Here is an 18943-nt window from a genome sequence, read left to right on the forward strand (position 1 = left end):
TCCTTGAAAATCTTGATATCTGTCCGATTAATTATCAATTATCCCATGAAATACTGGATATAAGCTAAAGTTGTCGAAATATGATTAGTGGGATAAGCCTCTTCCTTTCCCTTTCCCTCTTCTTTTTTTAATTTTATTGTATCTCCCACGAATCTCAAACTTTGCTCAAGCAAGATGATTTCATACTTGTAAATAGTTGAACTGTAAAGATGTGAGTATTCAACTATTTTTGTTCTAGTGTCAGATTGAGATGTATATATTTATTACTCTAGTCCTTGTTCCACAAGGAAATGGAAGATAATTATTTAATATTCCTTGCCTTTCTTCCGCACAGGGAATAATTAATATAATGGTAGAATGGTAAGTATTCCTTCATCTTTAACCAGAGCTCTCGCATTTGAATTCCGGGTATGGAACCACTTTTATTATGGAGCGCTTTACTCCCAAAGTGGGAATTCCTGACACGAAAGCGAATTAGTCGGGCTCCAAAGTAGGCACCGGACACTGGTGTAAACCAAACAAAAAAGAGAGAAATTAATATCATTGTTACTTTGACTTGAATGGGTTTTCCAAAACTTAGCAACCAAGCATAGGAACTTCCAGACAACCTTAAATTTTTAACTCGTACAAGGATGATCTGGTTTTCATTTGACTTTGAATTGTAATAAAAAATGAAAGATACTTAAGTAAAAAAAATTCAAAAATCTTGACAATGAGACAGAATGACGTGTATTGCTTCATCAACTTTAAATATGTGTGATAATTTTGCTTGTCAAGCAATTTCTTAATTATTATCAAAGTTTAATCCATTTGCTTAATTTTCATCTAGTATATAATATACTACTGTACCAAGACCAAAGAGCTACCAATGAAGCCTACAATGGAGATACCATATTATTACAACTTAAAACTTGCATCATTTGCATGTGCATTTATCTTAGTATTAAGATGGGCATGGAGAATCTTGAATTGGGTTTGGTTCAAACCAAAAAAATTGGAGAAATGCCTAAGACAACAAGGTTTCAAGGGAAACTCTTACAAGTTGTTGTTTGGAGATATGAAAGAGATGATGAAAATGGGAAAAGAAGCTTTGTCAAAGCCTATTGATTTCTCACATGACTTGATTTGGCCTAGAGTCATGCCCTTCTTCCACAAAACCATCACAAATTATGGTATGTATTAAAAAATTAGCTAAGTTTATCGTTAATTTGTCGCTAAATAGCTCAAAGCTAACAAATATTTTTGATAATATGTCACTAAATAAGATTAGTGATGAATTCTGCTGTTTAACTACAGAATTTGTCCGTCGTTGATTACTACTATATTATTTTAAGCAATGAATGATAGAGTTAGTTAACTCAGAGTGGTGCAATCATTTTAAGTATAGTTTTCGTTTAATTTTCTTCCACTATGAGTATATTGTATGAATTTAAGCAACGGGTTCAATTAAATTCATCGTAGTAGGCACCTAAGATCTAACTATGATAAAGACATAACCTATATACTATAATGATGATGTAAAGTTTTTCCTTTATACTGTTGGTGTAGTTTGCCGCTTTCAAATGAAGAAGATAAGGGCAAAAAGGTCGTTGTAACTAAAATTGTTTGTTACTTACATTTCAAACTTTGGATAAACATTAAAATGGGCGGAAAAGTAGCCAGCCCACGCTAATTTTACTAGTTTAACCAATTGTAGCAAGTCAATCACCATTTTTTTCATATTACCAATTATATAGAGTAACGTTGATTATCATAAAGATTTGTTTATAATTTTCTTATAAATAACTTGATTGTGTAAACATCTTTACCCTGTTACGGATAGATTTGAATTCAAATAATAGAAGTGGTTGTTCTTTGGGAAACTTACATAAATACACCCTTCGGCCAATTTAGTTTACCAAACATGGGTGAAGTATACATTATCTATAACGCCGGCCGTATATTTAGTATAAACTATACACTAACTGTACACTGTGTATGTATTTTGCAAATTAGATGACCGAATAGCATTTAACTGAATTATTCCTGTATATTTTTGTAGGTAAGAATTGTTTTGGATGGTATGGGCCAAGACCAGCAATTGTTATCGTGGATCCTGAACTTATAAGAGAAGTGCTAACGAAGAACTACGTTTATCAAAAGCCACCTGGCAATGCACTCACTAGGTTGGCAGCAAATGGGCTTGCTGGCTATGAAGCAGATAAATGGGCTAAACATAGAAGACTTATTAATCCTGCTTTTCACCTTGATAAATTGAAGGTAAACTATGAAATTAACCTATGTTGTCTCAATTTGTACTACATTTTTTTATGGCAAACTTACGCATACGTCTTCAGCCAATCTTAATTACCGGCAGTAGCCCAAATATACAGAATTTATACACTGATCACTGGTAAATATACAAAACCTATACATTGACTGGTTATTTTGTAAACTAGATCACCCCAAAGGTATTGGGCTAATTTTCCCATTTTTTAAAATAGTTTATTATTGACTTGCTTAAGGTTGGATTCTTATATTTGCAAAATAAAATTCCACTACATTGGGTTTAGGGGAGGGGAATGAGAATCGAACTCGCATCTAAAATGTGAGATGCTCTCAGCGATACCATCAGACTATAGACCTTGGCGGTTAAGGTTGGATTCTTATCAGTATAATATTATTTTATATTTTTATTTTCAAAGTATAATGTCTTTTAATTACATGCAAAAAGGAGATAAAAGTTGCAAACTAATAGCCTGCTTGTCTACCAAGCTTTTCGGGAGCTAAAAGTATTTTATTTTATTTTTAATAAAAAAAGTGCTTATTTTAGAGAGTTGGGGAGTTGGCCAATCTTTCAGGGAAAAAATATGTGCTTTCGAATAATAACAGAAGTTCGTTTTTCAAAAGCCTAAAAAATAGTTTTTCTTAGAAGCACTTTGGCACATTGGTCAAGCACAAATTGTTGTTCTAATATTAGCAAAAGTGTTTTTCAAATTGATTTGTTAAACACAAACTGTTATTATTCTTCAAAAATACTTTTCAAAAAACACTTTTAACAAATAAAACACTTTTCAAAATAAGTAGATTATAAAAGTTTGACCAAACAGGCGCTAAAGCCCATTTAATCTGTCACCACTACTGATTAGAGGCGGACCTAAGGTAAGTGCAACCGAACAAAGTGTTTTTAACTCACAATATAACATATAATAAACTTATTGATTTTAGATTTTGAATTCGCCTATACTGCTGATTTTGATTATGTCTAATCTGTAATATGCAGCATATGCTGCCTGCATTTCAATTGACTTCTTCTGAGATGTTGAGCAAATGGGAGAAAGTTGTCTCGACAGAAGGATCGGAGATAGACGTGTGGCCATATCTTCAAACTTTGACAAGTGATGCAATTTCAAGAACTGCATTTGGCAGTAGCTATGAAGAAGGAAAAAAGATTTTTGAACTTCAAAAGGAACAAATGGGACTACTTTTACAAGTAGCACGTTCATTATACATCCCCGGATGGAGGTACAATTTCTAAATTTTTCAGCTGATTTGCGCAAATATTCCCTTTTTAAAGATCTTATCTCTATTTTTAATTCTGCAATACATATATATATATATATATATATATCCCTTGGGCAATTACCCTTCCGGACAACATTAGACTAGGGTCTAATATTTGTTCAAATTGTCCGACCTTACAAATATAACATTAGAATATGGTCTAATGCTTGCAATAAGTCAATAACTTCAATATTTACACTGTGGTCTTAACATTTTCTCATAAGAATCTCAATTTGTCAAAAGAGATCTTTTCACTGTAACCTAAAGGTCTATAAATTGCAAAGAGAATAAAATGAGGGTCATTTATTAAACGGAAAAGGGCCAAAATTACCCCTGAACTTTGAAAAATAGTTCATTCATACCCTTCGTTATACTTTAGGGCCAATTATACCCTTACAGTTATACTATGGGGTCAATTATACCCTTCCTAATACAACGCATTTACACGTGGCATCATCCCAGCCCTTCAAAATTATTTTACTCTCAAATAATTTTTTACTCACTAAAATAACTCAATCCGACCCAAATTTTTTTTTCCAGCAAAAATAATACGGATAATTTTTCCAAAAATAATATAAAAATAATTCCGTATTATTTTTTAATAAAAAAAAAAAATTCGGGTCGGATTGAGTTATTTTAGTGAGTAAAAAATTATTTGAGGGTAAAATAATTTTGAAGGGCTAGATGATGCCACGTGGCAACAAATGACTGTAAGGGTATAATTGACCCCATAAGATAACCGTAAGTAGATAATTGGCCCTAAAGTATAACGAAGGGTATGGATGAATTATTTTTCAAAGTTCAGGGGTAATTTTGGCCCTTTTCCGTTTATTAAACATACGTCTCGAAAAGTGACAACCGATAAACAAGTCAGAAATCTTTCGAGGAGATTTGATTTATATTGCATTACAAATGTTATTTTAGTTATATGATCTTTTTTCTTAAAAATAGCACATTGGGGACATTTTCTTTTACTATTGTATCTAGGCATAAGTAATAATTTCCTCTTATCATTTCTTGTGCAACTTCATACTACTTAATTTCTTGAATTAACCATAGGTTTGTACCAACAAAAACGAATAGAAGGATGAAGCAAATCTTCAATGAAGTACGAACACTTGTTTTTGGAATTATCAATAAAAGAATGATGATGATTGAAGCTAGAGAAGCACATGATGACTTATTGGGCATATTATTGGCATCAAATCTACAAGAAGTCCAACAACATGGACATAAGAAATTTGGTATGAGCATTGATGAGGTGATTGAAGAGTGCAAACTATTTTATCTTGCTGGTCAGGAGACTACTTCAGCCTTACTTGTATGGACAATGATTTTATTGAGCAAATATCCTATTTGGCAAGAGAGAGCTAGAGAAGAGGTCCTACAAGTGTTTGGAAGTGATGAAGCTGACTATGACAAGTTGAATCAGCTAAAAGTAGTACGTATTCTCTATAATTCAGTTATTTTGAACTTCTTGTTTCTTTATGAGTGTTCGAATCAGTTTGCTCATACGTCAATCAGGAATTTACTACCAATACAGGTACCAAAGACTTCTTTGCAAAATCAAATGAGTTAATGTTTAAAAACACCTAAGCTATCACTTTTTCGTGAGTCCTCAAACCTAGAAAATGTTGGACTAAGTCAACTTAAAGACATTCTTAACATCATCCCGCCGGATCATGTGTTATTTACACAAGGTGGCCACTTTTTGGCCCTATATCTATAAACTTGGGGAATTATTAAAGTTAGATCAATGGTTTCCATATTAGTTCTGAATTTTAAACTTCAGACCAGGTTGTCACTTTCGAACTCAAACCACTCACCACTGGTATAAACTTGAAGAAAGTGCCCTGTCCAGCTTTTAAATACAAGCCTAGAAAAGTAGCTATTTGTGCAAATCAGCTTGGATCAATCAACTCTTACACTCCATTTTTCCTGATATATGTGGCACACTTTTCTTTTTAGTCTGTCTAAAAAAAGAAACTGCTATATTTAGAGATATTTTAACTTTAAAAAATTTCAATCTACCCTTAATGAGATGATTTATAGCCACACTATATCTAAGGTTTGTTTTAAACCACAAGATTCAAAAGTCTTTCTTCCTTAATCTTTGTGCCCAGTCAAATGGTGTCACATAAATTGGGACGGAGGGAAACTATTATTCGCTTTAGGTCATCCTACATATATAGTTTTCCGAAAAGGCCTCATACAAAAAATTAAGAGTACTATTATTCTTACACCTTATATATAGCTTCTTTTTCATTGTTCGCAAAAAAACTATGTTATCGCTATGAAACTAAACACTTGTGATCTATTTTTTGTTATAGGTGACTATGATCTTAAATGAGGTCTTAAGGTTATATCCATCAGGATATTTTATTAACCGAGTGGTAACCAAAGACACACAGTTAGGGGATTTGTATTTACCCTCTGGGGTGCAACTCATGTTAGCCACAATCTTGTTGCATCATGATACTGAAATATGGGGAGATGATGCAATGGAGTTCAACCCTGAGAGATTTAGTGATGGGGTTGCCAAAGCAACAAAAGGCCAAGTTGTATTTTTTCCATTTAGTTGGGGTCCAAGAATATGCATTGGCCAAAACTTTGCTATGTTAGAGGCAAAAATGGCAATTGCCATGATTCTCAAACACTATGCATTTGAACTCTCTCCATCTTATGCTCATGCTCCTCATCCACTATTGCTTCAACCTCAATATGGTGCTCATTTGATTTTGTACAAGTTGTGAGATGGTTAGTTTCAACTTGTTATTGAACCTGTATCATTGTATTCAACTATAAGCGCCTTGGCTTGTCTTGTAAGAGATCATACACTTTAAGTAATAGATTTTATTATTTTGAATGTATTTGTTTTCTTTTTATAACTATGGTGTCCAACCAGCTTTCGTACATATTGACTATTTCACCATATACATGTTATTTTCAACCAAAGACAAATACCAAGTATCTCTGCTTACTAAAGTAAACATATAGGAAAAATTGAAGTTTTTTTTTATGTCTGCTAGAATTTGAACCTTGCTCTCCATGAATTTAAGCAACTTCATTGATTGTCACCCTTGGGTGTGCTTTATCATAGAATCTTTATATTTCATGAAAATAAATTACTTAAAAAACAAACAAAAATGGTCTTTATGGGGTGATGTTAAAAGAGCCTTTAAATTGAACTTGAAACTAAAGTTGCTTATAAAAGTAGCTACACGTGAAAATTCTTTGTCATAAGGACTCGAACCTAGGACCTCTTTTTGCTCTAATACCAAATTTAAGTGTGCAATCATCTCATCTAAAAGCTCAAAATATATGTTAAAGAGAGCATGGTTTTATTTACTCAATTGTTGTCTTCAGGACACAGGAAGAAGGAATTACTAGAAAAAGAAACAGAAGAAGAGACCAAAGATTATGACTGGATGACAAGCTTGGAGTCTTCTACTTGTCAGATCTGGGTATGAAGCAACAATTGCCTTTCTTAAATATGTGTTATAGTAAGAATGTAACTGGGCTTTAAGTGACATAATGTACAACTTGATAGCAGCATCTTGTATTAAGAATTCAAGGGGATGTCTATATCTTGCACTGTTTTTCTTAACGGGGCCATAAATTAAACACCGGCCTTTAAGGAGGACACCCGGTGAAATATAAGAAGAGATACACTTAATAGCTAATAGATCCGATTTTAATTAATAATCTACTAATACACTCTTCATGAATAATAGCAGGAACCATCTACTTTACAAATAAAAATAACAACCCAATACCATGTGAAAATTAAACAAACAAGTGGTCTCTATTAACAGTAGTAATCTAAACGTAGTACAAGAATCTCTACTTCATCTATTCTAAAGCTTTTGTAGAATTAGCTGAGCACCATATTGAGGTTGAAGAGTTAGCACTGAATAAGGAACATGAGCATAAGATGGAGAAACCTCAAAAGCATAGTGTTCTAGGATCATCGCAAGTGCCATTTTAGCCTCTAACATAGCAAAGTTTTGTCCAATGCAATTTCTTGGTCCCCAACTAAATGGAAAATATGCAAATTTCCCTTTTGTTGCTTTGTTGACTCCTTCACTAAACCTATCTGGATTGAACTCCTTAACATCTTCACCCCATATTTCTTGGTCATGATGCAACAATATTGTTGGCAATACGAGTTGCAGACCACTTGGTAGTGTTAAGTTTCCCAATTTGGTTTCTTTATTTACCTCTCTACCCATCAAAAAGAGTGGTGGATACAATCTCAAGACTTCTTGAATAATCGTGGTTACCTGTTAAAGTAGCAAAACAAACATCTTAGAAAGAGTTTTCTCTACACTGACGCTATAAAAGAATTTTTACTCTATCAGGTCATCTTAAAGATAATAACAGATAACGTCTATAAAAAATAACGGGATTAGTAACTTAAGAAATAAGGAAGGTTTAAGTACATCAGTAGTGTAAAAGATCTTTACACTGCCTGTGTACTCCACCTAATCAAATCATCATAGACAGTTTTATGTAAGAGTTTGAGTTTGCTGCACCAACGATGCAAAAAATATTTACACAATTAAAATAACTTATTAGGGTAATTTACATGTAAATCTCTTGATTACATTAGTTTGTATCCCGTACAAGTTATGATTCACCAATATGTAAAAAGATCTTGACGGCATCGGTACATATAACTTAAATCCTTTATGTAAAGAGTTTAAGTTTTATGTAGTGACGGTATAAAAATACTTACAACTTTGAGTTGATTCAACTTGTCATAATCAGGCATGTTGTTACCAAAGATTTGCCAAACCTCTTCTCTAGCACGAGCTTGCCAATTGGAGTGTTTGCTCAATACAATCATCGACCATGTTAGCAAAGCTGAAGTTGTCTCTTGTCCAGCAAAATAAAACAACTTACACTCTTCAATTACCTCATCGATGCTCATTCCAAATTTCTTATTTCCATTTTCCTGGATTTCTTTCAAGTTGGATTCCAATAATATGCCCAATAAGTCATCACTATTTGATGCTTCCCCTGTTTCAATTTCATTCATTCTTTTATTGATAATTCTCAATATGAGCAATTTTACTTCTTGATGTATACGGTTCATCCTTCTCTTCTCTTTCGTCGGCAGAAAACTACGATTCAGAAAATAACATCCAATCATGAGAAAAGAAACTTCCATAATTTTTTGTAGTTTTTTTTTTATATATGGCGGAAGTTATATTTTATGGAAAATGTTCTCCATCAAAGTTGTCTTCCTCGAAAATATGAAGGTAACTTACCTAATATAACTTGACTCTGTCCCTTTTAAAATTATTTTGGCTAGTTCTTGTTGTAGTTCAAATATCTTTCTGCCTTCTTCATAGCTACTGCCAAAAGCAGTTCTTGAGATGGCATCACTTGTCAAAGTCTGAAGATAAGGCCAGACATCTACCTCGGATCCTTCTGTCGAGACAATTTTCTCCCATTTGCTCAACATCTCACAAGTAGTCAAATGGAATGAAGGTACCATATGCTGTTTATTTTACATTGCATTAAAAACAAACCACATTCAGTATCCTAGAGTTGGAATACTTGAAAAGGTACTATCTAAAGGATTTAAGCATATATGCTGACAATATAAAATAGAGTGAATATATTGAAGCTCGCAAAAATGGTGATAACATGTGGTACATAGCAGGTCATTTATTTTATTTTTCAGGTTACTAATTTCACTTATTATGGCTAGTTACTTACAGTTATCTTTTAGATGGTCCGATAATCTACTAAAGTTAAGCACTAATCTAAATAGTAACCTTAAGGAACTATATCAAGTTTAGAGATACCTTCAACTTGTCAAGGTGAAAAGCAGGATTGATGATTCTTCTATGTTTAGCCCATTTATCAGCTTCATAGCTCAAGATTCCTTCCGCTAGCAACTTTGTGAGTGCAGTAGGCAGAGGCTTCTGGAAAATATTACTCTTTGACAAGATCTCCCTTATAAGTTCCGGTTCCGTGATGAGCATTGCTGGATTTGGCCCCAACCATATAAAACAATTTTTGCCTACAATTAAGATTCGAAAACTTCATTAGTGGAAATTTTCGAGCGACTTTGTTTGTGTGCCTAAAATGTTGGTTATGTTATATATAGATCTAAAAACAAAGAAATAAACGTATCTCACCTCTAAGAATTTAAATGTCCGGAGAAATCAATTCACATAATATATTTTCATGTATTTAGTCGATAAGAAGTATCATGTCCTCAAGCGTAGGGGCGGAACTACATTGTCCAAAGGGGTTCGATTAGATCCCCTTAGACAGAGAATTATTCTATACAAATAGTTCAAAAACAAAAAAAACTTTTTAGGCATATAAATTTGTTGAATCCTCTTGACATAAGGGAAGTTTTTAGTGTAGCAACATAATTAGCTAAATATTGATTCTTTTCTAAAATCCTCATGTTAGAATTCTTGACTCCGGGACTGCATATATGCGTGAGGAATTCACACAAATACATCAAGTTATACTACTAATATTGACTTTGGATGTTTTGAGTGAAGGAAATAATAACACAAAAAAACAAATATCATCATTGATAGATTATGTAAATATTTTGTAATCTCTTATTTAGGTTAGAATATTTTGTAATATTTTGTACTCTCCTATTTTGAGTAGGATATTTTTGTCTATTAATCAATTCAAGGAATGAAAGGAAACTACGGAAAATATTCTTTCATGGTATCAGAAGTCTAGGGTTTTCTTCTTTTTCCTCTCCTCTCTCTCTCTCCCATTGTCTCTAGCTCCGTCGGGCCGCCACCTCTCTCTTTTTTTTCCGCCACCATGTCCACCTCTAAATCATCCTTCCACCCCGCTTTTGTCCGTCTGCAACATCCGTAATCACATTCCCGTGGTTCTTGAAATGGAGAATGCACAATACGGCACGTACGGGCGGAATTGTTTAGGATCCACGCCATATCCCATAGGGTCATACACCATATCATCGCACCAGAGAAAGGGAAGCAGGCAGCCCCTCCCTCCGATGATGACAAAGAACTTTGGTCGACCCTTGATGCGACTGTGCTCCAGTGGATTTATTCCACGATTTCGAATGACCTCCTCACAACTATTCTTGAACCTGGAGCAACGGCCATGGAAGCCTGGGATCGCTTGCGTGATATCTTCCAGGACCATCAAAACTCCCGTGCTGTTATGCTCGAACAAGAGTTCTCTACAACTAGGATGGAAGACTTCCGAACGCGTACGCGTATTGTCGAGCTCAAGAGCATCTCCGTCCGATTAAAAATGTGGGGCTCCGGTTTCCAATTCCCGCCTTGTTCTTCACTTGTCTCGGGTCTCACCGACGCATTCGGGTGGCGCGGGGAACGCAGTTCGTCACAGCAAACCATTGCCTCCTTTCACTAAGGCGCGCTCTCACTGCTCGTTACGGAGGAACGAGAACGAAGGATGCAAGCGGCCCACTCTCTCCTTCGATGCGATGGTGGGCTACATACACGTGTGTGAGGGTTCGACTAATTTTTTTGATAATACTCATTTGTCTGGTAATGTTTGCCGTGAATACCGAGGGCAAAAATAACAACAACAAAGGCCGCACTGGCCGTCGAAACGGCGCGTGCCGTGGCAACGCGCGGCGCGGTTGTGGCGCGCGGCCCGTGGACACGCGCGCGGAAATCACCGCCCACCGCTGTGAGGCCGGTTGGCGCGTCGGCCTTCTCTTCGGCGTGGCGACTTCAATTATGCTTGGGGATGGATGCCACGGATAGTGCCACGTGCCCGTATCCGTCCACTTTTGCCGACGTGCGCGGGGCCTCGGCTAAACGGCCGGCATTCTCGGCCACAGCTCCCTAGCCTCCGCGACGAGGCGTATCTTTGCGCCGGTTCGACAGATGTATGCCCCGTCTTATGCTCCCACGGACATTGAATCGGCCATACATACGATGACTTTGAATCCTTCGACTCGAAGTGGTACATGGACACGGTGCCATCTCACATGACATCCACGAATGGTAATCTCTCGTCTTATTCTAATTTGAGCAATAATCATCATGGTATTGTTGTTGGTAATGGTCATTCAATTCCAATTCGCGGTTGTGGTCATACTCATTTGCCTTCCCCAAACCCTCTTTTCTAGTTGAAAAATGTCCTCCATGCCCTAAAACTCCTTAAAAACTTAATCTCTGTTAGAAAGTTCACTACGATAACTGCGTGCAGTTAATTTTGATCCATATGGGTTTTACGTGAAGGATTATCGGACGGGGATGCCACTAATGAGATGTGAGAGCAGGGGCGATCTATATCCCATCACCACCACCATCACAAACCAAGCCAATTCTCCATCAACCTTTCTCGCTTTGTCTTCTCTTTGGCATGATCGTTTGGGTCACCGGGAGCGTCGATTTTGAATTCTCTTAGGATAAATAAAAGCATTGAATGTAATAATTCTAGTTGCTCTAGTATTTGTCGTTCTTGCGTGCTTGGAAAACATATTAAGTTGCCTTTTGTTCCATCTCGATTCGAACACTTGTATGCCTTTTGATATTATTCATAGTGATTTATGGACTTCTCCTTTGTCTTAAGTTCCATGGGTCATCGATATTATGTTCTTTTCTTGGATGATTTCTCGAAATATTTGTGGACTTTTCCCTTAGCTAGGAAATTGATGTCTTTGCTAAGTTTTTAGAATTTCGGGCCCATGTCCGAACGCATTTTGAACGAGAAATAAAAAATGTCCAATGTGATAATGGGAAAGAATATGAAAATAATGATTTTTGGCGTCTTTGTGAGTCGAATGGGATGTCTTTTCGTCTTTCTTGTCCTCATACGTCCTCACAAAATGGGAAGGCCGAAAGGAAAATTCGGTCTATCAATAATGTCGTGCGCACTCTTCTTGCCCACGCTTCTCTCCCGCCTTCCTTTTGGCATCGTACATTGCAAATGGCAACTTACCTACTTAATATTTTACCAGCAAGTTATTGAACCATAAATCTCCCCTCCATGCTTTATATCATAAGGAACCGACGTACTCGCACCTTCGGGTCTTTGGGTGTTTGTGCTACCCTCTTTCCCGTCAACTACGATTCATAAGTTGCGGAGCCCGGTCTACACCTTGTGTATTTTTGGGGTACCCATCGAACCATGAGGCTACAAATGCTATGACTTATCATCACATAAGATCATCCTTAGTCGTCATGTTGTTTTGGATGAGACTCGGTTTCCCTTTGCTACCTTGTCTACTCCTCCACCTCATACATACGATTTTTTGGATGAAGGGATCTCTCCTTATATTTTTTATCACCTCCAAAAACCAAAGACCTCCCCCCCTCCTGCCTCTCCGCTCGCTGCCCAGCAGCCCTCTGCTCCTCCGCTGCCTCCCGTCACAGGGCGCTAGTCCTACGGTGAGGCGCCCCGGACCGACCGCGCCCAGCCCGACCGCCCGCCCCCCGTCCGCTTGCCCCCCGTCCGGCCACTTATCCCCACTCCCCGTCCCACCATGGTCACCCGCGCCCAACGGGGTATTGTCAAGCCTAAACGTCGTTTAACTTACATACCACGGTTGTGAAATCTCTCTTCCTCGGTAACCCATTGGCCGCTCTTCGTGACCCGAATTGGAAAATGGCTATGAATGATGAATTTGATGCTCTTGTTAGGAATAAGACGTGGGATTTGGTCCCCCGTCCACCTAATGTTAATGTTATTCGTTCTATGTGGATTTTTACTCATAAAGAAAAGTCTAATGGTGATTTTGAGAGGCATAAAGCCCGACTTGTATGTGATGGCAAAACTCAGCAGGTTGGCATTGACTGTGGTGAGACGTTCAGTCCGGTGGTGAAACCGGCAACTATCCGCACTATTCTTAGTCTTTCGTTGTCAAAGCATTGGCCTATACATCAACTGGATGTGAAGAATGCTTTTCTTCACGGTGAGCTCAAGGAACCGTGTATATGCGTATTTTGGGTTTTCGGGATAGCACACATCCCGATTATGTTTGCCTATTGCGTAAGTCTCTCTATGGGCTTAAGCGGTGCTCCACGTGCTTGGTATAGACGTTTTGCGAGTATTTTGTGTTTTCGCTTGGCTTCTCTAATAGCGTGTGTCTGATAATTTGTTGTTCATCTACCATGCGGGACCGAAATGGCATACATATTGCTCTATGTTGATGATATTATACTCACTTGCATCCTCGGACGCTCTCCGTCGTTCCATCATGGATAGACTTGGTTCCGAATTTGCTATGAAGGATTTGGGTCCTTTGAATTATTTTCTTGCATTGTTGTGACCGTCACAAGGGAGGGATGTTCCTCTCTCAACGTACGTATGCTGAGGAAATCATTGATCGCGCGGGTATGTCATCTTGCAAGCCCTCTCTCACTCCGGTTGACACAAAACCGAAGGTCAGTGCTACTTCGGGTGCTCCTTATGAAGATCCCACTCATTATCGTAGTCTCGCAGTGCTGCGCATCTCACTTTCACGAGACCGATATTTCATATCTTGTCCAACAGGTGTGCTTACATATGCATGACCCATGGGACGATCATATGCTGGCTCTTAAGCGGATTGTGCGGTATGTTCAGGGCACTCTTGATCACGGGTTGCATCTCTACCCATCATCGATCACCGACCTTGTCTCCTACACCGATGCAGATTGGGGTGGCTGTCCGGACACTCATCGTTCTACGTCGGGGTATTGTGTATTTTTGGGTGACAACTTGATTTCTTGGTCGTCAAAGCAACAACCAACTCTTTCTCGGTCTAGCGGCCGGCGAGTATCGGGGTGTAGCTAATGTTGTCTCGAGTCTTCTTCGATTCGCAATCTTTTATTGGAACTACATTGTCCAGTTCGCAAGGCTACGTTGGTATATTGTGAAAATGTGAGTGCCATATATCTGTCCGGAAATCCGGTGCAACATCAACGCACCAAACATATTGAGATGGACATTCATTTTGTGCGTGAGAAGGTTGCGCGGGGACAGTTCGGGTCCTTCATGTCCCGTCCCGATATCGGTTGCGTATATTTTCACTAAAGGTCTTCCTCGTGTCCTTTTTGAAGATTTTCGTGATGTCTCGGCGTTCGTAAACCTCCGTTTCGGCTGCGGGGGTGTGATAGATTATGTAAATATTTTGTAATCTTTTGTAATCTCTTATTTAAGTTAGAATATTTTGTAATATTTTGTACTCTCCTATTTTGAGTAGGATATTTTTGTATATTAACCAATTCAAGGAATGAAAGGAAACTACGGAAAATATTCTTTCAACCATAATAATTAGAACGCGCATGTGTACTATAGTCAGACATCTCTATAACAATATTTCACTATAACGGTCAAGTTATTTTAACCAATTGTTCATGTTATGTTGTACCCCTCCGTCCCAATTTATGTGATACGCTTTTTTTTTAAAGTCAATCTACAAAAGAAATGAAATCTTTCTATATTTACTAGTACTCCCTCCGTCTCAAATTATTTGTCGTGGTTACTAAAAATAGTTGTCTCAAATTATTTATCGTTTTAGAAGTTCATGGCAAAATTAATTTTTTTTTCTCATTTTACCCTTAGCAGAATTTTATTATTAATGAAGAATGACACAAAAATAGAATAAACATTTAATGAAGAGTGACTTAGACATAAATAAGGGTAAAGTTAGTCAAATACCCCATTGAATTAAATTTCTTAAGGGACGTGTAAAATAAAAAAGCGACAAATAATTTGAGACGGAGGGAGTAATAATTAGGTCATTTGCACGATTTCCCTTCAAAGGCACTGGGCTTTAATTTGTGCCCCTCAAATTGGTAGTCTTTAATTTTTTTCCATTCGATAAAAATCCCTTGATTTTGGGTACAAACCCTTCCTCAGTCAAAAATTTAAAAAAATAAAAAAAATCGCAAGGTAGAGTTTGGATTCGCAAGACAGAGTTTTGCATGCCTCAGGCATAGTTTGAAATTCTGCCTTAAGGTAGAATTTTGCCTTCAGGCATAAGGCAAAACTTTGCCTTATTCAGACTTTTTTTTTCTTTTTTACTTAGTTGAAATTTTACAAACGCCTAATTTTTGCCCGAATAGGCCTAACTTTGCTACAAACCTCTGCCTTGCGAATTTTTTTTTTTTTTTTTTTTTTTTTTTTTAGCTGAGATTCGAACCCAGAACCTCGGGTATTATACAAAGGGAAAAAATTAAAGACCACCAATTTGAGGGGCAAAAATTAAAGACCAGTGCCTTTGAAGGGCAATCCCCACAAAAAAAATGGTAATAATTTAACTTTGAAGGCCCATTTTATCCTTAATGAGATTATGATTTATAGTCGACAAATATCAATAGCTTATTTTATACTCCCTCCGTCCCAAATTGTTTGACACTTTTCATTTTTCAAGAAACGAATTGTACTTTGACCGTAATTTTTTCATGTCTTTTAAATATTTCAAATCATTAATTATGGTGACTTATAATACTTTTTACCTAGTTTTCAAATATGTAAATTTTATTTCGAAAAATTTAAAAATTCTATGTTCAAACACATAATCAAAATTAATAAATTTAACTCTCGAAAAGCGAAAAGTGTCAAATAAATTGAGACAGGGGAGTGCCTAAGTTTCAAAAGCTTTTCTTTCTTTCTTGTAATACTTGTCCAGTCAAACCCACCACATAAATTGGGATGCGGGGAGTATTATATGTTCTATATAACATCATTTCGCTTATAAATGATGTTGTTACACAGAGATTTGATTGTAATAAGAAATAATACTCACCGTAATCAATGATGGTTTTGTGGATGAAAGGCATGATTCTAGGCACAATATCATGTGAGAATTTAATAGGCTTGGACTTAGATTCTTCATCCATCTTCAAAATTTCTTTCATGTCTCCAAACAACAGCCTGTAAGAATTTCCCCTGAAACCCAATTCTCTGAGGCTTTTCTCCAAATTACTTGGCTGCAACCAGAGCCAATTCAAGAGTTTCCAACCCCATCTCAAAAGAATAATTAATATTATAGCAGGTGAAATTGCAAGTGAAATGTGTTGCATTTTTTTTCTTTTCTTTTAATGCTCATAGAGAGTGGAGAAATGGGGTTGGAAAATCTTGTATTTATATGCATCGTTGGAAGGGGAAAAAAATAGTGTTTTAAAGCTATTCTATATTATCATGGAGAAATATTAGAAGAGTCAAAAGGTGACAAATCAAGGAAATTCTAAGTTAATCTTGTTTGCCAAGAAAATCAGACTTTTCGTCTTCGTGTTCTGTTTTATGGGTTTGGATGATCTTGTGATACATGTTTTTAAAGCTTATGAGTTTGTGATTTTAATACTTTTTAAGTTATTGAGTTTTAAATTTATACATACATATACATATTCAATGAATTTTTAAAAAGGAATATAAGATTCAAACCAAAGTTGTTGAATTTGATGCAACCCTACACTATACTTTAACTCCGCCCCTATAGTTATACAAGTTAAAAGGTCTAGTAAAGACAAAACCAGTCAAAAATGTTGTCTGTTGATATAATAAAAACGTATTAATAAAACCTCGTACTTCATGATTTTTGACCTGCACCTGGAATGAACTACTTTTGCGTGTGATTAATTTTTTTTTTAACATCCAAATCACAAAAGCGGACAAAAATGGGTTATATATCAGACAAAATTTTATGTTGGCTGAATTGATCAAGTTTAAATGGCCCGAATTAATAAATGGGACGATCATTAACTAATCCAAATTAACTTAGGGAAAATGACTTAATAATACTACTTAAGACTCTATATTACAAAATATAAAGATACTTTTTCTTATTTACAAAACATACTAACAAAATTACAAAGTATACCAAATAGAATACCGATTTGGACTAATGAGATACCCACGATTTTGGGCATTTTTTAAGAAAAAGAATCTGATTTTAAATGTGGACTTAATTATAGGATAGTTACCAATCAATTTCTTCTCCTTTTTTAAAGATTCTTCTCTCTCTCTCCCTCTATGCTAGACACCATTTCTAGACCTAAAATTCATCTTCTCTCATAATATAAATTTTCAAACCAATATTACAAAATATTTTTTTATTACTGACATGTGTATTAATTGTATATAAAAATTGATTTGTATTATTTTGAGATATGTGCGATCATTGTGTTTTTGAAATCTGTATAAATGTTGAAAACTAGTATATGTATGAAATGTGTATGGAATTTGCTATATACTATCATTTTTTAGATATATGTGGCATAGTGTGTATGGAATGCGAATAAATTCGATATAAATTAATCTAAAAAATGTTGAAAACTATACGGGTATGAAATGTGGTTTGTATCAATCAAAAAACTTAATATACATATATACTTTCTCACAATCTATACATACTTTAATTAGATTTTATATAATTTATATGTACTTTATCATAATCAAAATATACATACAACTTTTATACATATTTCGTCCATAAAAATTATAACGAATTTATACATTTATACATATTGCATACAAATATTTACACAAAATTTATTTTCTGGTGTATGAACTTTGTATGGAATCTGGTTTGTCTCAATTACAAATTTACTATGCATATTTTCTCAAAATTTATACGTACTTTGATTAAATTTTATACAATTTATATGCACTTTATCATAATCAAAATATACATAATTTTAATACATATTTCATTTACAAAAATTATAACAAATTTATGCAGTTATACATATTGCATATAGAAATTATACGTATATGTTTTACATGTATATAAAAACTACCGATTAGTATTGACTTTTTGAATAAAAGTTGAAGAAAATTAGAAAACAATATCTCTTAATTTTGAATGTGGAGATAAAAGTGGATGAAATAAGGGAGCATGGAGAAAATCAGGTAACAATATATTTTAATTTTGATTGGAGAGAGAAAATTGGATAAAATAATGAAAGCAATCTCCTTACCTTATTTAATGTGTTTTATTTAATTCTTTTTAATTTATACGATTTGTATAGTATTTTTGTAACAAATCTATTGATATATTTTGTAATCGAAAAGTATATCGTCATATTTCGTAAATATAACCTCTTAGTATGTACATATACGTTTTTTGCCCATTAACTTAAGCGGGCCAAAGTCCACAAATACCGACCTCGGGACCACCATTTAAGCCATACCGTAGTGTGCGAAAATTTCCGTAGTGTGTGAAAATTTTACAAGTCTACTTACTTTAGAATAACTGTGAATAACTGTCTGAAGTTATATATAGCTAGAGTTCAGACACATACTGAAATTCAACCATTATTACCTAAACTTCATATGTAGCTACATTCAGTCATTTTTGCTTGAGGCCATTTTTGCTGGAAATTCAGCCATATGTAACTTCAGACATACGCGAACACCGCATGTCTGAAGTTGTTTCATAGTAGATAGATGTACATAAAAAATTAAACAGTGGATACAA

General features: G+C 35.5%; 2 protein-coding genes across 2 annotated transcripts; one reads left to right on the forward strand and one right to left on the reverse strand.

Annotated features, from left to right (window-relative positions):
- The first annotated feature begins 880 nt into the window (after nt 1-880).
- On the forward strand, nt 881-6374 carry LOC132054784 (cytochrome P450 CYP72A219-like). The gene is made up of 5 exons (XM_059446756.1): nt 881-1172; nt 2042-2259; nt 3263-3504; nt 4603-4984; nt 5874-6374. Exons 1-5 carry the CDS (start codon nt 881-883, stop codon nt 6294-6296), a joined length of 1557 nt encoding a protein of 518 aa, XP_059302739.1. The 3' UTR covers nt 6297-6374.
- Nucleotides 6375-7202: 828 nt separating this feature from the next.
- Nucleotides 7203-16667, reverse strand: LOC132054785 (cytochrome P450 CYP72A219-like). The gene is made up of 5 exons (XM_059446757.1): nt 16271-16667; nt 9360-9577; nt 8817-9049; nt 8282-8669; nt 7203-7826 (listed from the first exon to the last, which is right to left on the reverse strand). The coding sequence occupies exons 1-5, from the start codon at nt 16545-16547 to the stop codon at nt 7401-7403; spliced, it is 1542 nt and encodes a 513-aa protein (XP_059302740.1). The 5' UTR covers nt 16548-16667; the 3' UTR covers nt 7203-7400.
- Between the last annotated feature and the right edge of the window lie 2276 nt (nt 16668-18943).

The sequence above is a fragment of the Lycium ferocissimum genome, chromosome 4 (genome assembly GCF_029784015.1).
Source record: "Lycium ferocissimum isolate CSIRO_LF1 chromosome 4, AGI_CSIRO_Lferr_CH_V1, whole genome shotgun sequence".
In the NCBI taxonomy this organism is placed as follows: domain Eukaryota; kingdom Viridiplantae; phylum Streptophyta; class Magnoliopsida; order Solanales; family Solanaceae; genus Lycium; species Lycium ferocissimum.